A 23870-nucleotide genomic window follows, 5' to 3' on the forward strand; every position below is an offset into this window, starting at 1 on the left:
TGAAAAGCGTGTGGGATATTTTTCAAAGAAGTTAAATATTCATGAAAAGAAATACTCTACCATTAAGAAGGAAACACTGAGTTTGGAATTGCAATATTTAAAATTTATGTTGTCAACAAATAATCAGAAATAGTTTTTTAAATTGACCTTAACCCAGTAAAATTTTTGGAAAAGTTTCAAAAATAGAAAGCTAGACTGTTTAGATGGAGTCTATTGGTACAGTCTTTTAACTTACAAATTATACATGTTGCTGGACAAGAAAACCTAATTGCAGATGCAGTATCAGGGGTTTAAGTTGTAAGGAAGCTGGGACATGAGGGGCAGAATTTTGCCATCGGCGAGCAGGGGGCGGGGCCCGCTCACCGACACGTAAAATGACACAGGATGACGTCAGGCGGAACCCGCAACGTCATCCCACTCCATTTAAATTTTCAGGAAGACGGGGCGTAGCAAAATCAGCTGCGGGCCCACCGACATGTTAATGGCCACTTGAAGCCATTGACAGGGTCGTTTAACCAATTAAAGGACCTGCCCGTCCAACCTTAAGGTTGGCAGGTCGGCCAGGAGCCCTGACAGCAAATAGAGAAAACATGAAACTTCATCCAGTGGCGGGATGAGATTTCATGCAGGGTTTTAAAAATTGTAATAAAGTTGTTCTGTAAATTATGAACATGTCCCAACTCATTGTCACATGAGGGGACATGTAAGGGGTTATTCTTTTCTCTATTTTTAATAAGCTTAAAAGTCAACGTGATCTCTCTGAGGCTGCACTTAGCCTCAGGGAGATGCACGCTCTTTTGCGCGCATTTTAGGGATTCCCCTCCGCCCGCACAGGGAGCGCATAGTGCTTCCCGGTGGACGTCACGCTGGGTGGGCTTTAATTGGCCCACCCACATAAAATGGCGGTGCAGCCCACTTCGCTGATGGTGATCGGCTCCACTCCCGCCAGCGATTGGGTCAGGCCTGCCCACCCGACAGGCAGAAAATTGTGCCAGTGAAATCTGGAAAAAAGGACTGAAATGGGCTCTATTTTTACTGAAACCTTGGGTACATTATCATGTTAATGCATGCATCTTACAATGCAATAGTATAATGTATAGAGATAAGTAGTAATTAATAGCAAAAGGTTGAGAAAATGAAAGTCATTTTCTAAAAAAGGCGGGGGGGATCAAGAAAACAAGAACTTGTATTTTTTCTCTCTGTTAATAATCCTGTCATATTTCTTATGTTCTGGAAGACGTTGGGGGCGTCAGTATGATAATTGGATTAAGAGTGAAGTGACTGCCGGAGACTAAAGCCAACATTAAGAACTTGTTTTGATATGTCAATGAACCAAAAGTTTTACATAAAACAATAACAGGAGTGTTTTTGAATTAATTTGTTGTAGTTCAAAGGTGGATGTATGCAGGTTGTGAAAGGTGCAAGTAAGGTAAAGATAAGGTAAGGTTGTTTTTACAAGTCTAAGAGCTAGGGTAATGAAATGAGTTTAATCAATTCTAGGGGAAAGCATTTCTGAAGAGACTGATTGAGGCAATAGAGAAATCAAAGAGAAGGAATGCATTTAAGAAAATACTGATGCCTAGGTGGGGGTAGTGGTCAGATCTCCCAGAAGGCAGCAGAGTAGCTAGTTAGATCTCCTAGGAAACAGCAGGATAGTTGGACAGAACTCCAAGAAGACAGTGTGAACAAGGCCAGACCTGAAGATCCAGTTGTTGTCAGCCTCAGAGTACACCCCAAGGAAAAAGGCACTGTGTGGTAAAAATTACTGGAATCCTATAGATTTTAGCTGAACAGAAAAGGAGAAGGTTCACTCTGAGGGTAGTTAAGTTAAGATCTTGTGGAACTGTTTTAAAGAACTGTTTACTATGTAAAGCCATTCTTGTGCTTAAGTGTAATTGTATTTTTTCCCCTTTATTCTTTTAATAAATGTTTACTTTACTATAAAGTCATCACAATTAGTCAAGGACATCATTTCCTGATTTCAGAACCTCTCCTCATACTATACAAATTGAAAAAACTGTTTTGGCAGCTGTTTAAGCTTCCCTCTGTGATGTTAGCAGATCGGCACTTACCATCAGCTATGCCATAACACAAACTATTGCCTTAATATGTCTTGCCACCTTCAAAGATTGATGCACACGTATCCCTCTGTACCTGCACTTGCTTTAGAATTGTGCTATTAATTTTATATTGCCTCTCCCCACCCCTTCTGCCAAAATGCATCACCTCACATTTCTCTGCATTAAATTCCATTTGCCATTTGTCTACCATTCTGCTGGCCTATCCATGTCCTGTTGCTGGCAATATGTATCCTCACTGTTTGCCACTCCACCTCGTTTGGTATCATTGGCAAATTTTGACATTGATTCCGTGTTCCAAAATCTAAATAATTTATATATAGCAAAAAAAATTGATTCTAGTACTGGCCACTGGGGAACACCACTGTCTATTACACTCCAGTCCAAAAAACGACTGTTTACAATGACTCGCTGCTTTCTGTCCTTAAGCTACTTTTTATCCAGTTGCACAATGACCTTCCTATTCCATATACTTCAATTTTGTTAACTAACCTTTTATATGGTACCTTCTCAAATGCTTTCTTAAAATCCATGTAGACAACATCCACCATATCCCTTCATCAACCTTTGCTGTTACTTCATCAAAATGTTCAATTAAATTAGTCAAGCATGATCTGCCTTTTGGAAATTCATGCTGGCTCTCCTAATTAAGGCAAACCTCTCTAAGTGCCTGTTCATTTTTTCCCCCGATTATGGATTCCAAAACCTTACTCACCACTGATGTTAGACTAACTGGCCTGTAGTTGCTCAGACTGTCCTTGCACCCTTTCTTGAATAAGGGCGTCACAGTTGCCACTCTCCAATCCTATGACAACTCCCCTATATCTAGGGGAACTTCAAAAATGAAAGTAAGCCCTTTCACTACCTCTACTCCCACCTCACTATCAAGGTGAGGTGAGAGTGACTGCCCTTGACATCAAGGCCGCATTTGACAGAGTGTGGCATCAAAGAGCCCCGGCAAAACTGGAGTCAATGGGAATCAGGGAAAACTCTCCACTGGTTGCAGTCATACCTAACACAAAGGAAGATGGTTGTGGTTGTTGGAGGTCAGCCATCTCAGCTCCAGGACATCACTGCAGGATTCCTCAGGGTAGTGTCCTCAGCCCAACCATCTTCAGCTGCTTCAACAATGACTTTCCTGCCATCATAATGTCAGAAGTGGGGATGTTTGCTGATGATTGCCCAAACGCAACAAGACCTGGACAATATCTGAACACTTTATATCCTTGTATATTAAGTGCCAGTCCTCATTATTTTTAAGCCACGTTTCCATTATTGCCACTACATCATATTCCCACACTGCTATTGTGCTTGTAGCTCAGCGACCTTATTCACCCACACTTTGTGTGTTTATGTACATGCATTGTAAACCTGTCTTTGCATTCCCCATAATCTTTCTTAGTCCGCTCCTATCTAATATGGTGCTACTTCCTTTTCTAGCATCGTCCAATACTCTTACTTTACACACCTTATTCTTCTTTTCTATTTCTATATGCTGGTGCTTATCCCCCTGCCAATTTAGTTTAAACCCTCTCCAACCACACTAGTGAACATCCTCGCAATAAAATTGGTCCCAGTTTGAGGTGTAACTAGTCCATTTTGGATAGATGCCTGCAGTCCCAAAACTGGTCCCAATGCCCCATGAATCTGAAGCCCTCACTCCTACACCGTGCTTCAAGCCACACATTGATCCTCCTTATTTCTACTCTAGTTGCGCTTGGCACTGGGAATAGTCTAATGATTAGTACCCTCAAGATCCTAACTTTTAACTTTCTCCCTAGCTCCTGAAAAACTGATACTTGGACTTCAATACCTGCCCTCTCCATGTCATTGGTACCAACATGCAGCACAAATTCTGGTTCAATCTCTTCCTCTTGCAGAATGTTCTGCACCTTCTCATGATGTCCTTTACCCTGTCATCTGGGAGGCAACACACTATACAGGACTCACACTGATGGTCACAGAAAAGTTTACCTGTCCCATTAACTATGGAATCTCCTATAAGAATTGCATTTGCTGTTTCCTCCTGTACAGTCCCTTGGCCATTGGTGCCATGGTCTGGGTTGCACTCCATCAAGGTGTCATCAGTCCCAGTAGATTCTAATACTGAGTATCCGTTTGCAGTGGCACAGACCCCAAGGACTCCTGTACTATCTGTCTCTTCCTAGGTGGGATGGCCACTCACCTAGAATCCTGACTTCTTGCTGCCTTTGGGTTGACCACCCCATGGAACATATGATCTAGGAAACTCTCATTCTCCTTGATGCTTCATGGTGACACCAGCTGTCCCTCAAGCTCAGGAGTCCTGAGCCTGAGCTGAAGAGAGTTCCCACACACACACTTCCCAAATTTCCACAACGTTTGGGTGGTAAAGCAAAGGAAAATCTCTGGACAGTTTGACATGGAAACTAACCAATTGAAAGCCTTCCTCAAATCGCCATCCTCAAATCACTGTCATGGAGGATAATATCAAGTCAAAATAAAATGAAAAACAAATAGACTTCCAACAGTGTGGCAGATCAGCAAAGAAAAAATAGAAAATTGGCAGAAATAATCTGCATAGTTACAGCCCAGTTAAATATAATGATTTTTTTTAAAAATTCTATAATTGAAACCTCATTACTGCTCTTGGTAAATATTATAAAACTGGGCAGAAAATGCAAGAGGGAAGTAAAAGGAGCATAACAATTTATTTTTAAGTAACTAACCAATACTTAAATTCTTAGGTTATGTAAGATGCCATTATTTTACCAATAATAAATGCAATTGCAAATCTTTAGGTTTGAGTATTTAGGCTGAACAAGGTTTAAAATGTCGGTATTCTACTCTTTACAGCCAATTCTATGCACACTGGTCACATGTGACAGAAGGTATGTGTGGAGTATAGCTCCATTTCCCTTCCTCTGTTATGCAACTTTTCACCAACCTCAGATGAAAGCCCCTACTTCAATAATGTGATGTTACCAATGACCCAAACCAGATATCTTTACATCCTCTTTAGTGAGACTTGGACTTAGTAGCAAATTATGGCCAGCAGGTTGATACTGTTAAAGTTAATATGTGGAAATTGCAGAGCAGAGACTTTCATTATATCATTCTGTGTTTCATTTGTCAGCAAATCAAAGAGGTGAAAGGGCAGTGTGAAAACGCACCCAGTCACCTCAATATTTTTCATTTTATAAATACGTATATTATTAGAGATTTTACTGACCTCTTCCAATTCTTCCTTTGATGAAAACCAAGACGTTGTTCCCATTATAATCCATCGTACAGTAAATGAGCCAAGTTGAAATCTGCAGTGATATAAATGCACCTTTAGTAGTTTCCACACAGTTGCTTTTTAAAAATAAATATTCCAGTTGTTGGACTACTTAGGTTATATTTCAATTTTGCTAGGAGTCAAATCTGTCTAATAGAACAGATCCAAATCTTTAAGCTTCCTAATTATTCCAACTGTTAAAATGTCTGAAAGACATTCTAGAGACAGAGTTGAGGTAGATTCTAAATGTAAATGCCTTTTCATTTCTAAAGTTAATAAAAACATAGAATTACATAAGAAAATATAATATGGGAAAAATGAAAACACCAATCTGCAGGGAATAAGTGAATACAAAAGAGAGAAAGAAAGATTTTATAGAATGGAAAATATAACACAAATTTTAAAAATTGTTAAAGCTTCAACTAAATCAAACAGAAAAAAAACTGAACTTGAAACATTAGATCTGTTTCTTTCTCTGCAAATGCTACCAGACCTGCTGTGTTTCTCCAGCACTTTCTGATTTGATTTAAGATCTCCAGCACCCACAGTATTTTGCATTTATTATAGAAAAAAAATGCGTACAAGGAACATGTTAAGGAGTTTTAAAGACTATATAGAAATGACAATGCTAAAATAGTTTTTTGATTCAATTTAGTTTGACAGAATCTAAGAATAATTCTCTTGCGCTGTTAAAATATAAGCAGATTAACATATCATGGTGGTGAAATTATTAACAGGTGTGCGTGAATCTCTTTCAATCATTTGCAGTATCAGTAGTGTTAACGTGGGGTCTCTGGGAAGGAAATGTAGACTGGAACCCAAAAGGTTTTGCACAGGGAAGACAGAGGAGAATGAACATTGTACATAAAACTTTCAAATTTAATTTCAAATCCAAATTTAAGCAATTGATTGATGAAATGATTTCTTTCAAAACAAACACTGTTCAGGTTTATGTTGGACAACTTTAACTTCTAAATCTGAGCCTCCAAGAAATCAATCAATTGTTTCAATTTGGATTTGAAATTAAATTTGAAAGTTTTATGTACGACATTTGTTCTCCTCTGTCTTCCCTGTGCTAAACTATATGGTTTCCACTCTACATTTCTCTCCCAGAGACCAAGCATGTAACATTTCTGATTCTGAAAATGATTGAGAGATCCACCCACACCTGTTTGAATGATGTGTTAATTTGCTTATATTTTAAAAGTGCGAGAAAATAATTCTTAGATTCTGTCAAACTAAGTTGAATCAAAAAAACTATTTTAGAATTTGCATTCCTATCCCAGTACAGTGTCATAGCCTTTGAACTATTATGTTCTTTGCAGGTGTTCATAATAGGAACAGAAAAGCTCTTAATGTGATTCATTATTTCTATCCATCATTCTTTAAAATATTTTTAAAACTTCTTGTTAATGTTATTCTATATTTTGGTCTCAAATTGCAAATGTGAGGTCATCCAATTTGGATCTGAAATTTGAGAAAGACAAATCCATGACTGACTAGGAGCTGTGCTGGAGTGAAGGGATTTAGTTGGCAGCATGCACAAACACCAAAAGATAGTGCCCAGATTTTTAAAAATTAATCAAGGTGATGGATGCAAAGTCTGCCTTTATGTCAAGAGGATTAGCATTCAAAAGTGAAAAAGCAATGCTGAATTAACATTTTGGTCGATGACCTTTCATCAGATATGTTATGGCAAATGACACTTCAGTTGTACAGAGCCTTGATCTGAACCCACATCTGGAGCACTGTGCTCAATTTTGGACACTGAACCTTCGAAAAGATATACTGTGAAGGGTGGGGAGGGGCTACAGCATAGATTCACAGAATTATATGAGGGCTCGGGGTTTAATTATGAGAAAACGTTGCACAAACTTGCCTTGTATTCCCTTGAGTTTAGAAGATTGATGGTGCTCTAACAGGCATTTAAAATGATGAAACAATTTAATGGCATAGATATGTCAAAACTATTTCCGCTGGTGAGGGATTCCAGAATAACAGGTTATAATCTTAAAATTAGAGTTAGGCAATTCAGGAATGAAATCAGAACTTTCTTTCACAAAAAGGCTGGTGGAAATCACAAACTCTATCCCTCAAAAGAATACTGGATCAAATGAAATTTTCAAGACATTGATTTTTTTCACAGGTAGGAGTATCAAGGGATATGGCATAAAGGTCAGTAAATAGATTTGAGGTGCATCTTCTAACTCTGGTTGTCAAATCTTTTTGGTTGAAAGACCACTTTTCAGATGGATTACTAATTACTGACCTTCCTCATCTAAATTATAATGCTATATTCCACTCCTGAATGAAAGTGTTATATATGAAATATTCTGTGAATACTTTAAACAGAACAGTACTTACTTACAAATATTTGTGAAATGGGTATGCCTGCTTCTCAATGAACAGCCTGCCTATCCTTGACAGGAGCATGGAGAGAGCAGAAGCCACTGAGCAGAAACAGGGAGAGCGTGGGGGAAGGGAGAACATGGTAGCATGCCTCCAGCTGCCACTCACTCTCTTACTTTGACCACAGCACCCTTGATGGTTGCCCACATCACATACCTGTCGACTGGTCCTAGGTTGTCGACGCTCTGAATGGTCTCAGTGAACCTGCAGGGATCCATGGACCTCAGTTTGAGAACTACTGGCCTAACTGGACAATGGAACAGGCTTGAGGGGCTGAATGGCCTACTCTTGTTACCATGCTGTTAAAGTGTGTTGTGGTTTTGGCTAATGTGAGTGGTAATACTAGTACAGAAAGAAGAGAAACAAAGACTGTAAAACTCTGAAAGGCACCAACTTCTCTATCAGTTTCCTCCAGTTTTTCTTCACAAAATTCCAGGCAAGGAATTGTCCGGATGGATTCCTGCTCACTCCCACAACAACATGGGCAAGATTCTGCAACTTGATGACATCCCCTTGCATGCCAAGTTCTAACAGGCTGTTGATAACAGAAAGAAACACATAACATATCTATTATACAAAGTGTTACAATTTTTTGTTTCTAGAACCAACTCTTCGTTTTTAATATCTCAATTGCGTTTCTATTATGTTCACTATGGCTTCCATGCTGTACCTTTTCTATACTTCTTATTTACTTTTACATATGCAAGAAATAAACATCCTATTTGCAGCAATCTGATTAGAATTATAAAATCATACGTTGGAGGTCATTCAGCCCGTCGACTCCATGTCAGCTGTCTGCAAACGCTGTTCAATTAGTCCCACTCCCCTGCCCTTTACTTATAACCCTACTACCTCTTTTGGTCTTCAGATAATTACCGAATTCCCTTTTGAAAGGCACAACAACGTCTGCCTCCATCATGCACTCAGGCAGTGCATTCCAGATCCTAACTGCTCACTGCAGATAAAAAAAATTTCATATTGCCTTTGGTTCTTTTGTCAATCACCTTAAATCTGTGTGCTCTGGTTCTCGACTCCTCTACCAAAAGAAACAGTTTCTCTCTATCCACTTTGACTAGACCCCTTTTTGGATTTTGAATACCTCTATCAAATCTCCTTTCAACTCTATTCTCTGAGGAAAACAATCCCAGTTTCCCCAATCTATCACAACATAAGTCCCTCAACCCTGGAACCATTCTTGTAAATATTTTCTGCACCCTCTCTTAAAGCCTTCACATCCTCTCTAAAGTTTAGTACCCAGAGTTGAACACATTGGACTGAATTTCTGTCTGGGTATGGGGGCAGATTTCGGTCTGTGAATGGACACACTTTGATTTTTTTTAAGGAAACCTGATTTTCTCCGCATTGTTAACTCAGCACCATTCTTCATGGCCTTTTTGTGGGTCAGGAATGCCTAGTGTGCAAAATGCCCACTCACCCCTGCTGAGTTTGGCTTTCCTATTTTACATGGAGGATGAAAATCAGATTCCCTCCAAAACACCATTTTCATCTGGTGGTGCAGGGTTTTGGAAGTCCATTAAAAGAATATCAGGTTTTGAGAGTTTGTGAAGAAAATGGAGGCCTGCTGATGAATCTGAAAAAGAAAGTGTAAAATGTTTTCATACCTTTAAATATCATTATTTAATGGTATAATGTAATGTAGATGTGTTTTAATGCAATGATTCTACTATGGCTCTGACTGATTAAAAAAAGCTCAATTTTGATACTCAAATAAAATCTACACTTGGGGGAAAAAAATCTAACCACCCGACCTATCCACTGATTGACAGGCATTCCGCTTTGAAATTAAAATGAACACCTTTTGTTATTTACATCTCAAAATACTTTATAGTGGTCATTATTGAGTTTCAAATGCTAATGAATTTCAGCGCAATAGATGTTCCATCCAACTGAGAATGAATGACAGTTTCAAGAGGTTATAATAACAGATAGTACTTTTGGTGTGGTTTCTACTTTGTTGATACAAGGTAATAGGGTTGCAAACTTTATAAGACTTTTTTTGTATGGCAGAAAGCATTTTTAATGATAGTGTGCTTGATGGAGGCTTTTATTAGATGGTGAGTGCATTTTTCCTCCAATGGATGTGAAATTTTATCCATTGACACTACAGTAATCTGAGGACTGTGCATACTACATACTGGATGAGTGGCTATGGAGGATACATGGGGGAGATTGAGGATCATGGAGTAGCATCGTGGAATCTGTGGTGGCATAGGGGAATCTGAAGTAGCATTGGTGGAGTGTGAGGGGTGAAGTTTAGGACCTTTAGGTACCACGTTAGGGGCAGTATTGCTGTCTCCGAGAACCAAGGTGGGCCCAATTTCACTAGCCCACCTCCGAACTCCTCCTGCACTGGTTAGCAGCTTGCAAACTGAAATATGAACCTGACCCCAATGTGAAAAGACCAAGATAGCGTGTGAAGTCACACACGGGTCGGTTGTGCAGTTTGCAAGCCGCAGAAGTGTGCAGGGCGGGTTTTCTCGAGCCCAGATGAGGAGCGGGATTTTCCAGCCCTGCCTGCCGCCAGATCGTCCAGTCCCACCAAAAGTCAATGGATTTGGTCCATTACCTCAGTTGAGGTCGAACCAGTGATTTTATACAGGTTTATTATAACCTCCATGGTTTTGTTCTCTATGTCATGATTTATGAAGCCCAGGATCCTGTGTGGCTTTCAGTCATGTTCAATCTACCCTGTCACCTTCACTAACTTCTGTACATATACCCCAGGTCCCTCTGTTTTATGTTGCCTCACCTTGTTGCTCCTAACAAAACGTATCACTTCACATTTCTCTGCATTAAATAGGCATGTTTGTCCATTCCCCAAGCTTGTTTAGTTCCTCTTGAAGTCTTTCATTATCTGCCTCACAGTTCATAATAGTTCCAAGTTGTGTCACCTGCAAATTTTGGAATTCGATCTTGTATACCCAAGTCTAAGTCCTTAATACATATCAAGAAAAGCAGTGATCCTAGTACTGACCCCTGAAGTACATCACTGTATACTTTCCTCCATCCTGACTGGGAAATATATCGCCATTCCTTCATTGTTGCTGGGTCAAGATCCTGGAACTCCCTTGCTAACAGCACTGTGGGTGTGCCTACATCACATGGATTGCAGCGGTTCAAGTAGGCAGCTCACCACCACCTTCTCAAGAATAACCAGGGATGGGCAATAAATGCTGGCCCAGCCAACGACACCCACATCCCAAGAATGAATAAAAAAATCCGAAAAACAACTGTTCGCCACTAATCTGTTTCCTGTCATTCGGCCAACATTGTATCCATGCCACCACTTTCCTTTTTATTCTCGCACCTCAACTTTGCTAGCAAGTCTATTATGTGACACTTTATCAAACGCCTTTTGGAAGTCCATGTACACCACATCAAATCAGAAGGACAAGGGAAGCAGACTGATGGGAACACCACCATCTTCAAGTTTCCCTGCAAGTCGCACACCATCCTGACTTGGAACAATATCACTGTTCCTTCATTGTCACTGGGTCAAAATCCTGGAACTCTCTCCCTAACAGCACTGTGGGTGTAGCTACACCATATGGACTGCAGCAGTTCAAGAAGGCAGCTCACCACCACCTTCTCAAGAGCAACAAGGGATGGGCAATAAATGCTGGCCCAGCCAACAAAGCCCACATCCCATGAATGAATAAAAAAAAAACTCATCATTCCTTTCTGTTACCTCATCAAAAAATTCTATCAATTTAGTTAAATATGATTTGCTTTTCACCAAATCCATTCTGGCTTTCCTTAATTAATCCTTATTTGTCCAAGTGATTTAATTCCAGGATTCATATGACTTTAAACTACAATACCAAATGATTGTCTTTTTTTTAATATTAACTAATGCCAATTTTTTTGACGATCATCTACCTAACCACATTTTTGCTTAGAACAAATCAGCAAAGATGAATTGTGACACAGGGAGTGGGTTGTGACAGACAAGAATTGCTTGCTAACAGAGTAGGCAACATGCATGTAATTCAGGATTTATTATTCTATTGGTAAAGTTGTGTCCTTTTAGGGCCACAAAATCTAAATGCTATTAAGTAAACACTGGTTAAGATCAGAATACATTTGCTCTCAAGCTGTGGGTCAGATTCCTATGTTTATTCTTTTTAAAGTTTGATTGGTAGAGCTGGTTAGACACATTGATAATTATGTCATTGAGATATTTTCAAACAGACGGCGGTCTTTCTCTGTGGGCTGAATTTTCCCACCCCCAGGATGGTGGTTGGTGGTGGGGGATTTTCTTTTCATTGTTATTCTTTTATAGGATGTGGGTGTCACTGGCAAGGCCAGCATTTGTTGCCCATCCCTTGAACTGAGTGGCTTGCTGGACCATTTCACAGGGCAGTTAAGAGTCAACCACATTGCTGTGGGTCTGGAGTCACATGTAGGCCAGACCAGGCAAGGATGGCAAATTTCCTTCCCTAAAGGACATTAGTGAACTAGATGGGCTTTTACAATAATCGATGATTGAGACTAGCTTTATATTCCAGATTTATTAATTAAATTTAAATTCCATGGTCGGATGTGAACCCATGTCCCCAGAACATTAGCCTAGGCCTCTGGATTACTAGTCCAATGACATTACTGTGTGGATGTCAGGATGCCTCCCCACCGCCCCAAAATATTCCCACTGCTTGGTAAGTTTTCTGAGGACAGGTCAGCATATGGATCAATTGTCCACTCAAAGGAGATGGGCAACCAATTAAGTCAATTATATGTGATTTTTCACACTGGACAGCATTTTGCCACTGGCAGGGCAGTCCGTCACATGCACACGAAGGCCACAGCTTAATGAAAGCGACCTCTGTGCAACAGTGCAGGAGTGCCATCAGAGCCAGAGGCTCTATTGCCTAAGGAGGGGGCTGTTGGAACCTTGCAGCCCATACGTCCAAGTGGAAGGATTTCCCGCCCAATCCAAGGGGAATACCACCTTCCTCCCATCTTAGATTATTTATTAGGCTCCAAGGACATCTCCGTGTTGAGGCCCCTTTATGTTCTCTGTGCCGGCTCAGCAAGCCCAACTCTCCCAGTGGGGCTGCTAAGGCTCCAGTGCTGCCGGCCCTCTGATTGGTGCGCTGGCAGCATCCAACTCCAATTATGGCCATCCAGAATTGGATGGCAAGCTCAGAGACAGCCAATTAGGTGCTCAGCTCTTATTTCTGTGCGGGTCTCACTCCTGGCAAGTGAGGGCTCGGAAACCCCATTTGATCCCAACATCAGGGTCCTGAAGCCGGTAGGAAAATTCAGGCCTATATTTCGAAATGACTACCTTTATTTCTTTATACTTTAAGAAAAGGTTGAAATTTAAATGTGATAGTTATTTTAATTTAATTCTGTGGTGCTGCTCATACCAAGCTACAGGAGCAATACATTACCTGTAATTTCCATGGGAGTTCTCCCATGGAAGAATGGCTGAACCCCTAGGCAATTGACCATTTCTGCTGTTTCTTGAGGGTTTCTGTCAATCAGCCTCTGAACATACAGCAGGAAAAACTGCAAATTATAGAAAGGTTGGAAATGGGTGTTTGGCAGAAAGAGGCTGCACGGTTCTATACTTTCCTGGAAATTTTGGCAGATGCACCACTATAATGCTATACATACAGCAGCTTCCATATCACAGAATGATGCTGCACAGGAGGAGGCCATTCAGCCCATCATGGCTGTGGTGGTCCATATATTCCGTTTAGAAACAGATTGATCAGCAAGTTAATCTCAACGCATCAAATCTTTAACCAGACTGGCCTATGTATCTGGCTCCCACCCACTGGAATGACAAGAAGCTGCTCGGATAGTCCTTCAGGTCCTAGGCTGTTGTCACAGGTGCCTGCCCTTAATATGTCAAATGTCCATGCTGTTGAGATTGAGATGGACAGGGTGGGGGCAGAACAGTAGACAAGTCTCTGTCCCACTAGACTTACAGCAATGCATTGACACTGCCAGAATTTCTTATTTATTTTACAAGGGCAAAATCAAGGTGCAAGAAAAGATTTGCTATAGTGATAACAGAACAAAGAGGTTTTATGTATTAGAAAAGATTGAACAGGTTGGGGCTCTTTTCTCTGGAATGGTTAGAGGTCTTTAAGATTATGAAAGGGTTTGACAGGGTAGACGTAGACGCGATGCTTCCACTTGCACGGGAGACATGCACTAGAGACCATAAACATAAGACAGTAACAAATAAATCAAGTTGAAAATTGGATTACAGTGATTACAATGTGGAACTCACTAACATAAGGAGCAGTTAAGGTGACAAGCATAGATGTATTTAAGAAGAAGCTGGATAAACAAATGAAGCAGAAAGGAACAGAAGGATATATTCATACAGGTAGATGAAGATGAGTAGAAGGCGGCTCATCGGGAAGTATCATGGACCTGTTGAGCCAAATGGCCTGTTTCTGTGATGCAAATACTATGTTAGCCAATATAATGCAATTCAGTTTATTATCCCTAAATATACCTGTAACTTATTCCAAATCCTATATGTACTCTTCTACAACTTCCACACACAAGCATTTCCCCTTTGCAAAACCACAATCTTTGACTCACTGTGCGTGATGCCATAGGAGATCTGATGACATATAAATTACGTCCATACCGTTTCAGTTTTTCTGGATCTCTGCTACTTGCTAAAGCAGACACAATCTTATTCTTTTCAGCACCGGACACTGACTGGATGTACTTCTCCAGAAGGTACTCCCATCCATCACTGCTCTGGGCACCCATAGAGTACACAACCTCCAGGACATCTGTTGGCAAACTGCAATATCAACAATAATGTGCTCAGTAAAATAGTGTGTTTGTTTGTCAAATTCTACTGTAGACCATATATTCATAAGCAACAGGTGAAGGCATGTTTAGAAAAATGCCTGTGTCACATTTTTGTGATTTTTATCATTTTATTCTTCACCAAAAGGATTTTGATTTGTTTAAAACATGACCCCTAAACATGACTGAAAGTAAATTTGCACAGTTAAGATGCTGACTGAACAGAGACTATTTTCCTGTCATAAATTCCTTTGTGCAACAGCTTCCAGGGCAATACAGTTAGGAAACAAAAACAGATTTCTGTAATGTTTAGCCTCCGACATTTTTGCACATGCATTTATGGAGGTCAAAAAGTGGGGGTGTTTTGAAATTAATTTTGTGGCAATTAAATATTTTTAAACTTTGTGGAAGTAATGACACAATATATACTCTGTTATTTTCTGGCCTAATGTTGGGTGATTAGGGGACAGGAAAATTGTCCTCAATAAATTAGATACTGTTTTTATTATTTGGGATTACAGGATTTTTTAATCAGCTTTTTAAAGGGTTTTATTCTTTGACTCTATACATTCATCTTTAAAAACCACAGGCTGGATTTTACGCTCACCCGCTGGTGGGTTTGAAGGTGGGGGTGGGGAGGGCATGTAAAATCCAATTAGTGGTCTTCCTGCCACCTGCCACCTGCCCACCCACCTCAACCTGTCTGAAATTTTACGGCAAGTTGGGCAGGCATTGGGTGGCCACCCTTGGGCCTATTGAGGCCCTTAAATGGCCAATTACTGGCCACTTAAGGGCTCATGCAACTCCTACTGTATTTTACCCAGGGTGGGGCAGGGGAGGCCCATGAAATACAGGAAACCTGGCAATATTTAGCTGTGCGGGCTGGCATTGGGTAAGGAGGCACCACCCCTGGTCATTCCCCTCCTGCAACCCTCCTCCAAGCCTCTTGAGCCTGCTCCCCTCACCCCCTTCACTGAGACCCTTGATCCCAGATTTACCTGGGCATGGTGGGTCTGCCTGCTGTCCCAGCAATGGCGACAACTTCTGGCTGGTGCTGCTGAGATTGCAGAGCTGCTGGCCATCTGATTGAAAGCAGGGCTGCCTACTGAGAAAGGTGCAGAAGTCTCGACTTAGAGAAATTAATCCTGCTCCCAACATTAAATTGCTGTGGGGTAGCCATCAAGATTTTGGGCAGGCTCACTCCCAGACTTTTTAGTTGGGGGTGGGGGGATGGGAGTGACGGTGGAGGAAGGGAAGGACCACGGTGCCCCACAAAATCCATCCCATAAATCTGTGGCATCAATTAATTAAAATGACAGATAAACGCCGTGGCCTTGTTCTCAACACTAACTTCATTGAACCTTTTATTAGATCACTGCTTTGTAATCATTCCCAGGGATACATTATGCGCAAATTAATCTTTCAACTAATTTATCAAGAGATAAAGCTCAAATCTGTTGCTTAACAGGTTGTAAACTTGCTGAACTGGTAACCATTCTTAACTGAGTCAAAAATTTACAGGGTAAAGTTCCACTCAAATGCTTGAGACCCCAGTGCAGAATTGATGTGGTGCTGTGTCTGAGGTGCTGTCCTTTGGATTAAATGTTAATGATAGAATGTCTGCATCATCCAAGTGGACAATGAGTAGTGTCATGGGTCTTCTTTTTGAAACAGAGAGGTCTCCTGGCTTTTAATTCTTCCCTCAATCAGCACTACCCAAAACAGATGACTGGGTTATTCATCTCATTGCTGTTTTGAGATCTGGTTGTGCACAATATCGTTTGTAACATTTAAAGTATTTTACTGTAAAGGATTTTAGGATTTTTCAAAGAGACATAATAAGTGCTAAGTAAAAGCAACTTTATTTTTCTCTTCCTATGGTATCACAGGGCACAAATGAGAATCTGTAATTCAATTGTTACTAACTTCATGGTACCATTGGACTTCCTCCACTGATTAAAATAATCTGATGCTCTCTGAACACAAGGAGGGTATTCGAGGTCACAGACAAGTTCCAGGAGATTGGACCGCAGTAAGCGCTCTGACACAGTTCCATCATCACTCCATGACTGCTTGTCGATCAGGTGTTTGAAAAACTGCAGGATATATCCCTGAAGCATAAGCAACAGCACACATAAGATTCTTGCATGAAGGCAACAGTCTATGGCAAATTTCATAAAATTAACACACATCTATTGGGAATACCAAAAAATGCACAAAATTCTTGAATAAATGCACAAAAGGTTAGAACAGATAAGTAATTCAAGAGATAAATGGAACATCTGTTATGTTGCTGGGAGATGCTGGCCATCGAAATTGCAAGGTCAGTTACTTGTTGAGCCAGCTGATCAGCAGGCACACGACAACTCGCTCAATGCCCCCTGCACTGGAACTGGAAAAACAAGCGAGTTTTCCTCTCCTGTTTACTCTCCAGCAACCCTGCTGGATGTTGAGTAAGGACAGGATTGGGCTTAAATATGATGCTCTCCATGACTGAATGATTTGTTGCCACTCACTAACGCACAAAGTCTGATTATTTTGGAGCAAAAAAGAGATGGAAGAGAAAGGAGATGTTCATGGAAGCATTGCAAAGTATGAGCTTATACGCTTTGGAGAATGGGTGTTAAAATTCTATGAGAAAAGTGACTAAGTTCTTTGGCACCTTTAATATGGTTAGTATGTATAAGCAGACTTTTGGTAAAATTATAAAAATGAAAGTGAATCCTCACTCATACTGAACCAAGTTAATGCAAATCGTGCCAAACTTCCAAAGGTTTTCTAGCATTACAAAATCAGATCAGATCAAAGCTCTGCAGTCCTGCCACATCCAGTCGTGAATGGTAGTGGACAATTATTAAGCAACTCACTGGAGGAGGAGGGTCCACTTATATCCCCATCCTCAATGATGGGAGAGTCCAGCACAATGATAAGGCTGAAGAAATTGCTACAATCTTCAACCATAAGTGCCGAGTCGATGATCCATCTTGGTCTCCCCCAGAGGTCCCCAGCATCATAGATGCCAGTCCTCAGCCAATTCAATTCACCCCACGTGATATCATGAAACTGCTGAAAGCACAGGATAGTTCAAAGGTTATGGGCCCTGACAATATTCCGGCAATAGTACTGAAGACTTGTGCTCCAGAAATTGCCCTACCTTGAGCAAAGCTGTTCCATTTACAGCTACAATACTGGCATCTACCTGGCAATGTGGAAAATTGCCCAGGTATGTCCTGCACACAAAAAGCAGGACAAATCCAACCGGGCCAATTACCGCCCCATCAGTCTACTATCCATCATCAGTAAAGTGATGGAAGGGGTCATCTACAGTGCTATCAAGTGGCACTTGCTGAGCAATAAGTTGCGCATTGACGCCCAGTTTGGGTTTCATCAGGGCCACTCAGCTCCTGAACTCATAATGGCCTTGGTTCAAACATGGACAAAAGAGCTGAACATCCAAGGTGAGGTGAGAGCAACTGCCCTTGACATGAAGGCTGCATTTGACCAAGTATGGCATCAAGGAGCCCTAGCAAACCTGGAGACAATGGGAATCAAGGGGAAAACTCTCCAATGGGTGGAGTTATACCTAGCACAAAGGAAGATGGTTGTGGTTGTTGGAAGTCAGTCATCTCAGCTCCAGGACACCACTGCAAGAGTTCCTCAAAGTAGGATCCTCCACCCAACCATCTTCAGCTGCTTCATCCATGACCTTCCTTCCATTGTAAGGTAGGAATTGGAGGTGTTAGCTGATGATTGCACAATGTTCAGCACCAGTCATGACTCCTCAGATATGGAAGCAGCTTATGTCCAAATTCAGCAAGACCTGGACAATATCCAGACTTGGGCTGACAACTGGCGAATAACATTCGGTCTATCCGCAAGAATGACCCAAACCTCCCTGTCGCTTGCCATTTTAACACTCCACCTTGCTCTCTTGCCCACATGTCTGTCCTTGGCTTGCTGCATTGTTCCAGTGAAGCCCAACGCAAACTGGAGGAACAACACCTCATCTTCCGACTAGGCACTTTACAGCCTTCCGGACTGAATATTGAATTCAACAACTTTAGGTCTTGAGCTCCTTCCTCCATCCCCACCCCCTTTCTTTTCCCCCTTCCTTTTGTTTTTTTCCAATAAATTATATAGATTTTTCTTTTCCCACCTATTTCCATTATTTTTAAATATTTTTAAATCTTTTATGCTCTCCCCACCCCCACTAGAGCTATACCTTGAGTGCCCTACCATCCATTCTTAATTAGCACATTCGTTTAGATAATATCACCAACTTTAACACCTATGTGTTCTTTTGTTCTATTGTTGGTGACATCTTTTAATGATCTGCTTCTATCACTGCTTGTTTGTCCATACAACCACACCAACCCCCTCCACTTCCCCCCCCCCCCACACACACACACACACCTTAAACCAGCTTATATTTCAACTCTTTCTTGGACTCGAACTCAAGTTCTGTTGAAGGGTCATGAGGACTCGAAACGTCAACTCTTTTCTTCTCCGCCGATGCTGCCAGACCTGCTGAGTTTTTCCAGGTAATTCTGTTTTTGTTTTGGATTTCCAGCATCCGCAGTTTTTTTTGTTTTTTTTTGTTTTTATAAATAACATTCATGCCACACAAGTGCCAGGCAATGACCATCTCCAACATGAGGGAATCTAACCATCATCCCTTGATGTTCAAAGGCATTACCATCACTGAATCCCCCATTATCAACATCCTAGGGGTTACTTTTGACTAGAAACTGAACTAGACTAGCCATATAAATACTGTGGCTCCAAGAGCAGGTCAGAGGCTAGGAATCCTGCAACCAGTAACTCACCTCCTGACTCCCAAAGCCTGTTCATCATCTACAAGGCACAAGTCAGGAATGTGATGGAATACTCCGCACTTGCCTGGATGAGTGCAGCTCCCACAACACTCAAGAAGCTTGACACTATCCAGGACTAGCAGCCCGCTTGGTTGGCACCACATTCACAAACCTCACTCCATCCACCACTGACGCACAGTAGCAGCAATGTGTACTATCTACAAGATGCACTGCAAGAATTCTCCAAGGCTCCTTCAACATCACCCTCCAAACCCATGACCACTACCATCGTGAAGGACAAGAGTAGCAGAAAGATGGGAAGACTACAACCTGGAAGTTCCCCTCCAAGTCACTCACCATCCTGATTTGGATTTCCAGCATCCGCAGTTTTTTTGGTTTTATCTCTGTGTTTAATTGACTGCCACTGCTCTTCAAGAAATGCCTACCTCCTTGAAGAAGTTCTGTTCCTCTCTGCGACAAGATTTCTGTATCTCTCTGTTGTCTTGCTCACCTTCCTTGCTTTCCATTTCCCTCCTAGTGTTTGACAAGGTGTTTACTAAAACCCGCTTTCACAGCCATATCTCCTTTCTCAGTGACTGTCTCCGTCTCCGACTTACCCCATGTGGATTTCAACTGAAATTCCACCCCTCATGTTTCGAACCCACCCAGGATTACAGGTATCTCCGGGACATAAAACGTTTCTCGGACTGCTGTTCCCGTCACATTCTGAAATCCACACTCAGTGCCATGCGCCGCCATGTGAACACACTCGACCTCTCCCTCCAGCAGCACCGCCGTACCCTTTTTCAAAGCTGCGCGTGCCCCCAGTTTCATTTTATCCTTCGGCTCATCAGACGCCTCAACAAGAAACTTTTTCTCTTTCTCTCAAGTGCTAAGGAACGCAAGCTGCAACAACACATCGACACCAACACCCATCTAGGACCCTCCACCCCTGCCTGTTCCTCCGTCCCCACCCTTTCTTCCAATCCCAACCCCAGCCGTGTATTCACTATACCCCCTGACCTTCCCCTCTCCGATGCTGAACGTTCAGTGCTCAGCAAAGGACTTAGTTTCATACCCTTACGCCCTCACCTCAATGAATTTCGGGCTCGGCATGATACTGAACTCTTCTTCCGCCGTCTTCGTCTCCGGGCTCACTTCTTTGGGCAGGAGTCCTCTCCCAGTTCAACGGATCCTTTTACCCATCTCCAATATTCTCCCTCCACCTGGACCCCTCCCTCTGGATTCTTACCTTCTCTCGATCTTTTCATTGAGAACTGTCGGCGCGACATTAGTCGTCTCAATTTCTCTGCTCCTCTCACCCATTCTAACCTGTCTCTCTCTGAACTTACTGCACTCCATTCTCTCAGGTCCAACCCTGACATTGTCATCAAACCCGCTGACAAGGGTGGTGCTGTTGTTGTCTGGCGCACTGACCTCTACCTCGCGGAGGCTGAGCGTCAACTCGCAGACACTTCCTCCTACCTCTCCCTGGACCATGACCCCACCACTGAACATCAAGCCATTGTTTCCAGGACTGTCAGTGACCTCATCTCCTCTGGGGATCTCCCTCCCACAGCTTCCAACCTGATAGTCGCCCAACCTCGGACGGCCCGCTTCTATCTCCTACCCAAAATCCACAAACAGAACTGCCCCGGTAGACCGATCGTCTCAGCTTGCTCCTGCCCCACAGAACTCATTTCTCGTTATCTTGACTCCCTTCTCTCTCCCCTTGTCCAGTCCCTTCCCACCTACATCCGTGATTCCTCTGACACCTTACGTCACATCAACAATTTCCAGTTCCCTGGCCCCAACCGCTTACTCTTCACCATGGACGTCCAATCCCTTTACACCTCCATCCCCCACCAGGATGGTCTGAGGGCCCTTAGCTTCTTCCTCGAACAGAGGCCCGAACAATCCCCATCCACCACTACTCTCCTCCGTCTGGCTGAATTTGTTCTCACGCTGAACAATTTCTCCTTCAACTCCTCTCACTTCCTCCAAATAAAAGGTGTGGCTATGGGTACCTGCATGGGCCCCAGCTATGCCTGTCTCTTTATGGGGTATGTGGAACATTCCTTGTTGCAGTCCTACTCCGGCCCCCTTCCACAACTCTTTCTCCGGTACATCGATGATTACTTCGGTGCTGCTTCATGCTCTCGTCAGGACTTGGAAAAATTTATTAATTTTGCTTCCAATCTCCACCCCTCCATCATTTTCACGTGGTCCATCTCTGACACTTCCCTTCCCTTCCTTGACCTCTCTGTCTCAATCTCTGGTGATAGACTGTCCACCAATATCCATTACAAACCCACCAACTCCCACAGCTATCTTGACTACAGCTCCTCACACCCCGCTTCCTGTAAGGACTCCATCCCATTCTCTCAGTTCCTTCGCCTCCGTCGCATCTGTTCCGATGATGCTACATTCAAAAACAGTTCCTCTGACATGTCCTCCTTCTTCCTTAACCGAGGTTTTCCACCCACGGTCGTTGACAGGGCCCTCAACCGTGTCCGGCCCATCTCCCGCGCATTCGCCCTCACGCCTTCTCCTCCCTCCCAGAAACATGATAGGGTCCCCCTTGTCCTCACTTATCACCCCACCAGCCTCCGCATTCAAAGGATCATCCTCCGCCATTTCCGCCAACTCCAGCATGATGCCACCACAAACACATCTTCCCTTCACCCCCCTTATCGGCATTCCGTAGGGATCACTCCCTCCGGGACACCCTGGTCCACTCCTCCATCACCCCCTACTCCTCAACCCCCTCCTATGGCACCACCCCATGTCCACGCAAAAGATGCAACACCTGCCCCTTCACTTCCTCTCTCCTCACCGTCCAAGGACCCAAACACTCCTTTCAAGTGAAGCAGCATTTCACTTGCATTTCCCCCAACTCAGTCTACTGCATTCGTTGCTCCCAATGTGGTCTCCTCTACATTGGAGAGACCAAACGTAAACTGGGTGACCGCTTTGCAGAACACCTGCGGTCTGTCCGCAAGAATGACCCAAACCTCCCTGTCGCTTGCCATTTCAACACTCCACCCTGCTCTCTTGCCCACATGTCTGTCCTTGGCTTGCTGCATTGTTCCAGTGAAGCCCAATGCAAACTGGAGGAACAACACCTCATCTTCTGACTAGGGACTTTACAGCCTTCCGGACTGAATATTGAATTCAACAACTTTAGGTCGTGAGCTCCCTCCCCCATCCCCACCCCCTTTCTGTTTCCCCCTTCCTTTTTTTTTCCAATAAATTATAAAGATTTTCCTTTTCCCACCTATTTCCATTATATATAAAAAAAAAACCCCACTAGAGCTATACCTTGAGTGCCCTACCATCCATTCTTAATTAGCACATTCGTTTAGATAATATCACCAACTTTAATTTTAACACCTATGTGTTCTATTGTACTATTGTCGTTGACATCTTTTGATGATCTGCTTCTATCACTGCTTGTTTGTCCCTACAACCACATCACCCCCCCTCCACCTCTTTGTCTCTCTATCTCTCCGCCCCCCCACACACACACCTTAAACCAGATTATATTTCAACTCTTTCTTGGACTCGAACGCAAGTTCTGTCGAAGGGTCATGAGGACTCGAAACGTCAACTCTTTTCTTCTCCGCCGATGCTGCCAGACCTGCTGAGTTTTTCCAGGTAATTCTGTTTTTGTTCTGATTTGGAAATATATCACCATTCCTTCACTGTCGCTGGGTCAAAATCCTGGAACTCCCTCCCTAACAGCACTATGGGTGTACCTACAAAACATGGACTGCAGTGGTTCAAGAAGGCAGCTCACCACCACCTTCTCAAGGGCAACTAGGGATGGGCAATAAACGCTGGCCCAGCCAGTAACTCCTTTATCCCGTGAATGAATTTTTTAAAAATGAAAAGGTTGTGGATCAGGTTTGCTATTGAAAAATTGGAACGATCAACACTGGCTTTATAGCCAAACTGTTCCATGAGATTAGCCAGCATATTCAGATGGAACTCATCTAACCACTGGGGCCACAAATGACCAAAAGCTATGTCTGTTACAGTCTACAAACTAGAAAACCTCATCTTTTCCAAGTCTCCTTGTCAATTTGGTTCTCTTTTGATCTCAGCACACTTAAATATACCTAATAAGTTTGACATTACTGCTAATTGTCCAAATTTGTATCATACGGTTTCCAGCTAATTCATGGCTATATTTTCATCATTGTCATTTTTATCTCAATGAATGAACATTAGTCAAGTAGTATGTATGGATTACAGAACCTTACCTTCAGATTTGCTGCAACGTCAGAGATATTTCTGCTCAAAACCATTTTGTAATATACCTCCAGGTAACCCAGACCCTGCAATACTGGGATGATTTTGCTCTCATGCCTGAGGTAACGGGTCAAGTCAAGGGCTCGGTCAAGTGACAACTTTCCTGCACTGAAGACAGTAATAAATGGTTCATTAAAATGTTCCAGTAAAATCAGAGATCAAATTTTCTCCCCTATCTAACTGATTTTCTCC

General features: G+C 42.4%; 1 protein-coding gene across 3 annotated transcripts in view; it reads right to left on the reverse strand.

The window, feature by feature from the left end:
* erap2 (endoplasmic reticulum aminopeptidase 2) overlaps window positions 1–23870 on the reverse strand; it is a 63689-nt gene that overhangs the window by 15760 nt on the left and 24059 nt on the right. For all 3 annotated transcript variants that reach the window (XM_041186653.1, XM_041186654.1, XM_041186655.1), the window contains exons 14-18: window positions 23630–23786; window positions 16477–16661; window positions 14381–14542; window positions 8141–8281; window positions 5290–5371 (exon numbers count right to left, since the gene is read on the reverse strand). In XM_041186653.1, the coding sequence (XP_041042587.1) occupies window positions 5290–5371; window positions 8141–8281; window positions 14381–14542; window positions 16477–16661; window positions 23630–23786 (727 nt within the window). The remainder of the gene's footprint in view (window positions 1–5289; window positions 5372–8140; window positions 8282–14380; window positions 14543–16476; window positions 16662–23629; window positions 23787–23870) is intronic.

This window comes from Carcharodon carcharias, chromosome 4 (genome assembly GCF_017639515.1).
Source record: "Carcharodon carcharias isolate sCarCar2 chromosome 4, sCarCar2.pri, whole genome shotgun sequence".
In the NCBI taxonomy this organism is placed as follows: domain Eukaryota; kingdom Metazoa; phylum Chordata; class Chondrichthyes; order Lamniformes; family Lamnidae; genus Carcharodon; species Carcharodon carcharias.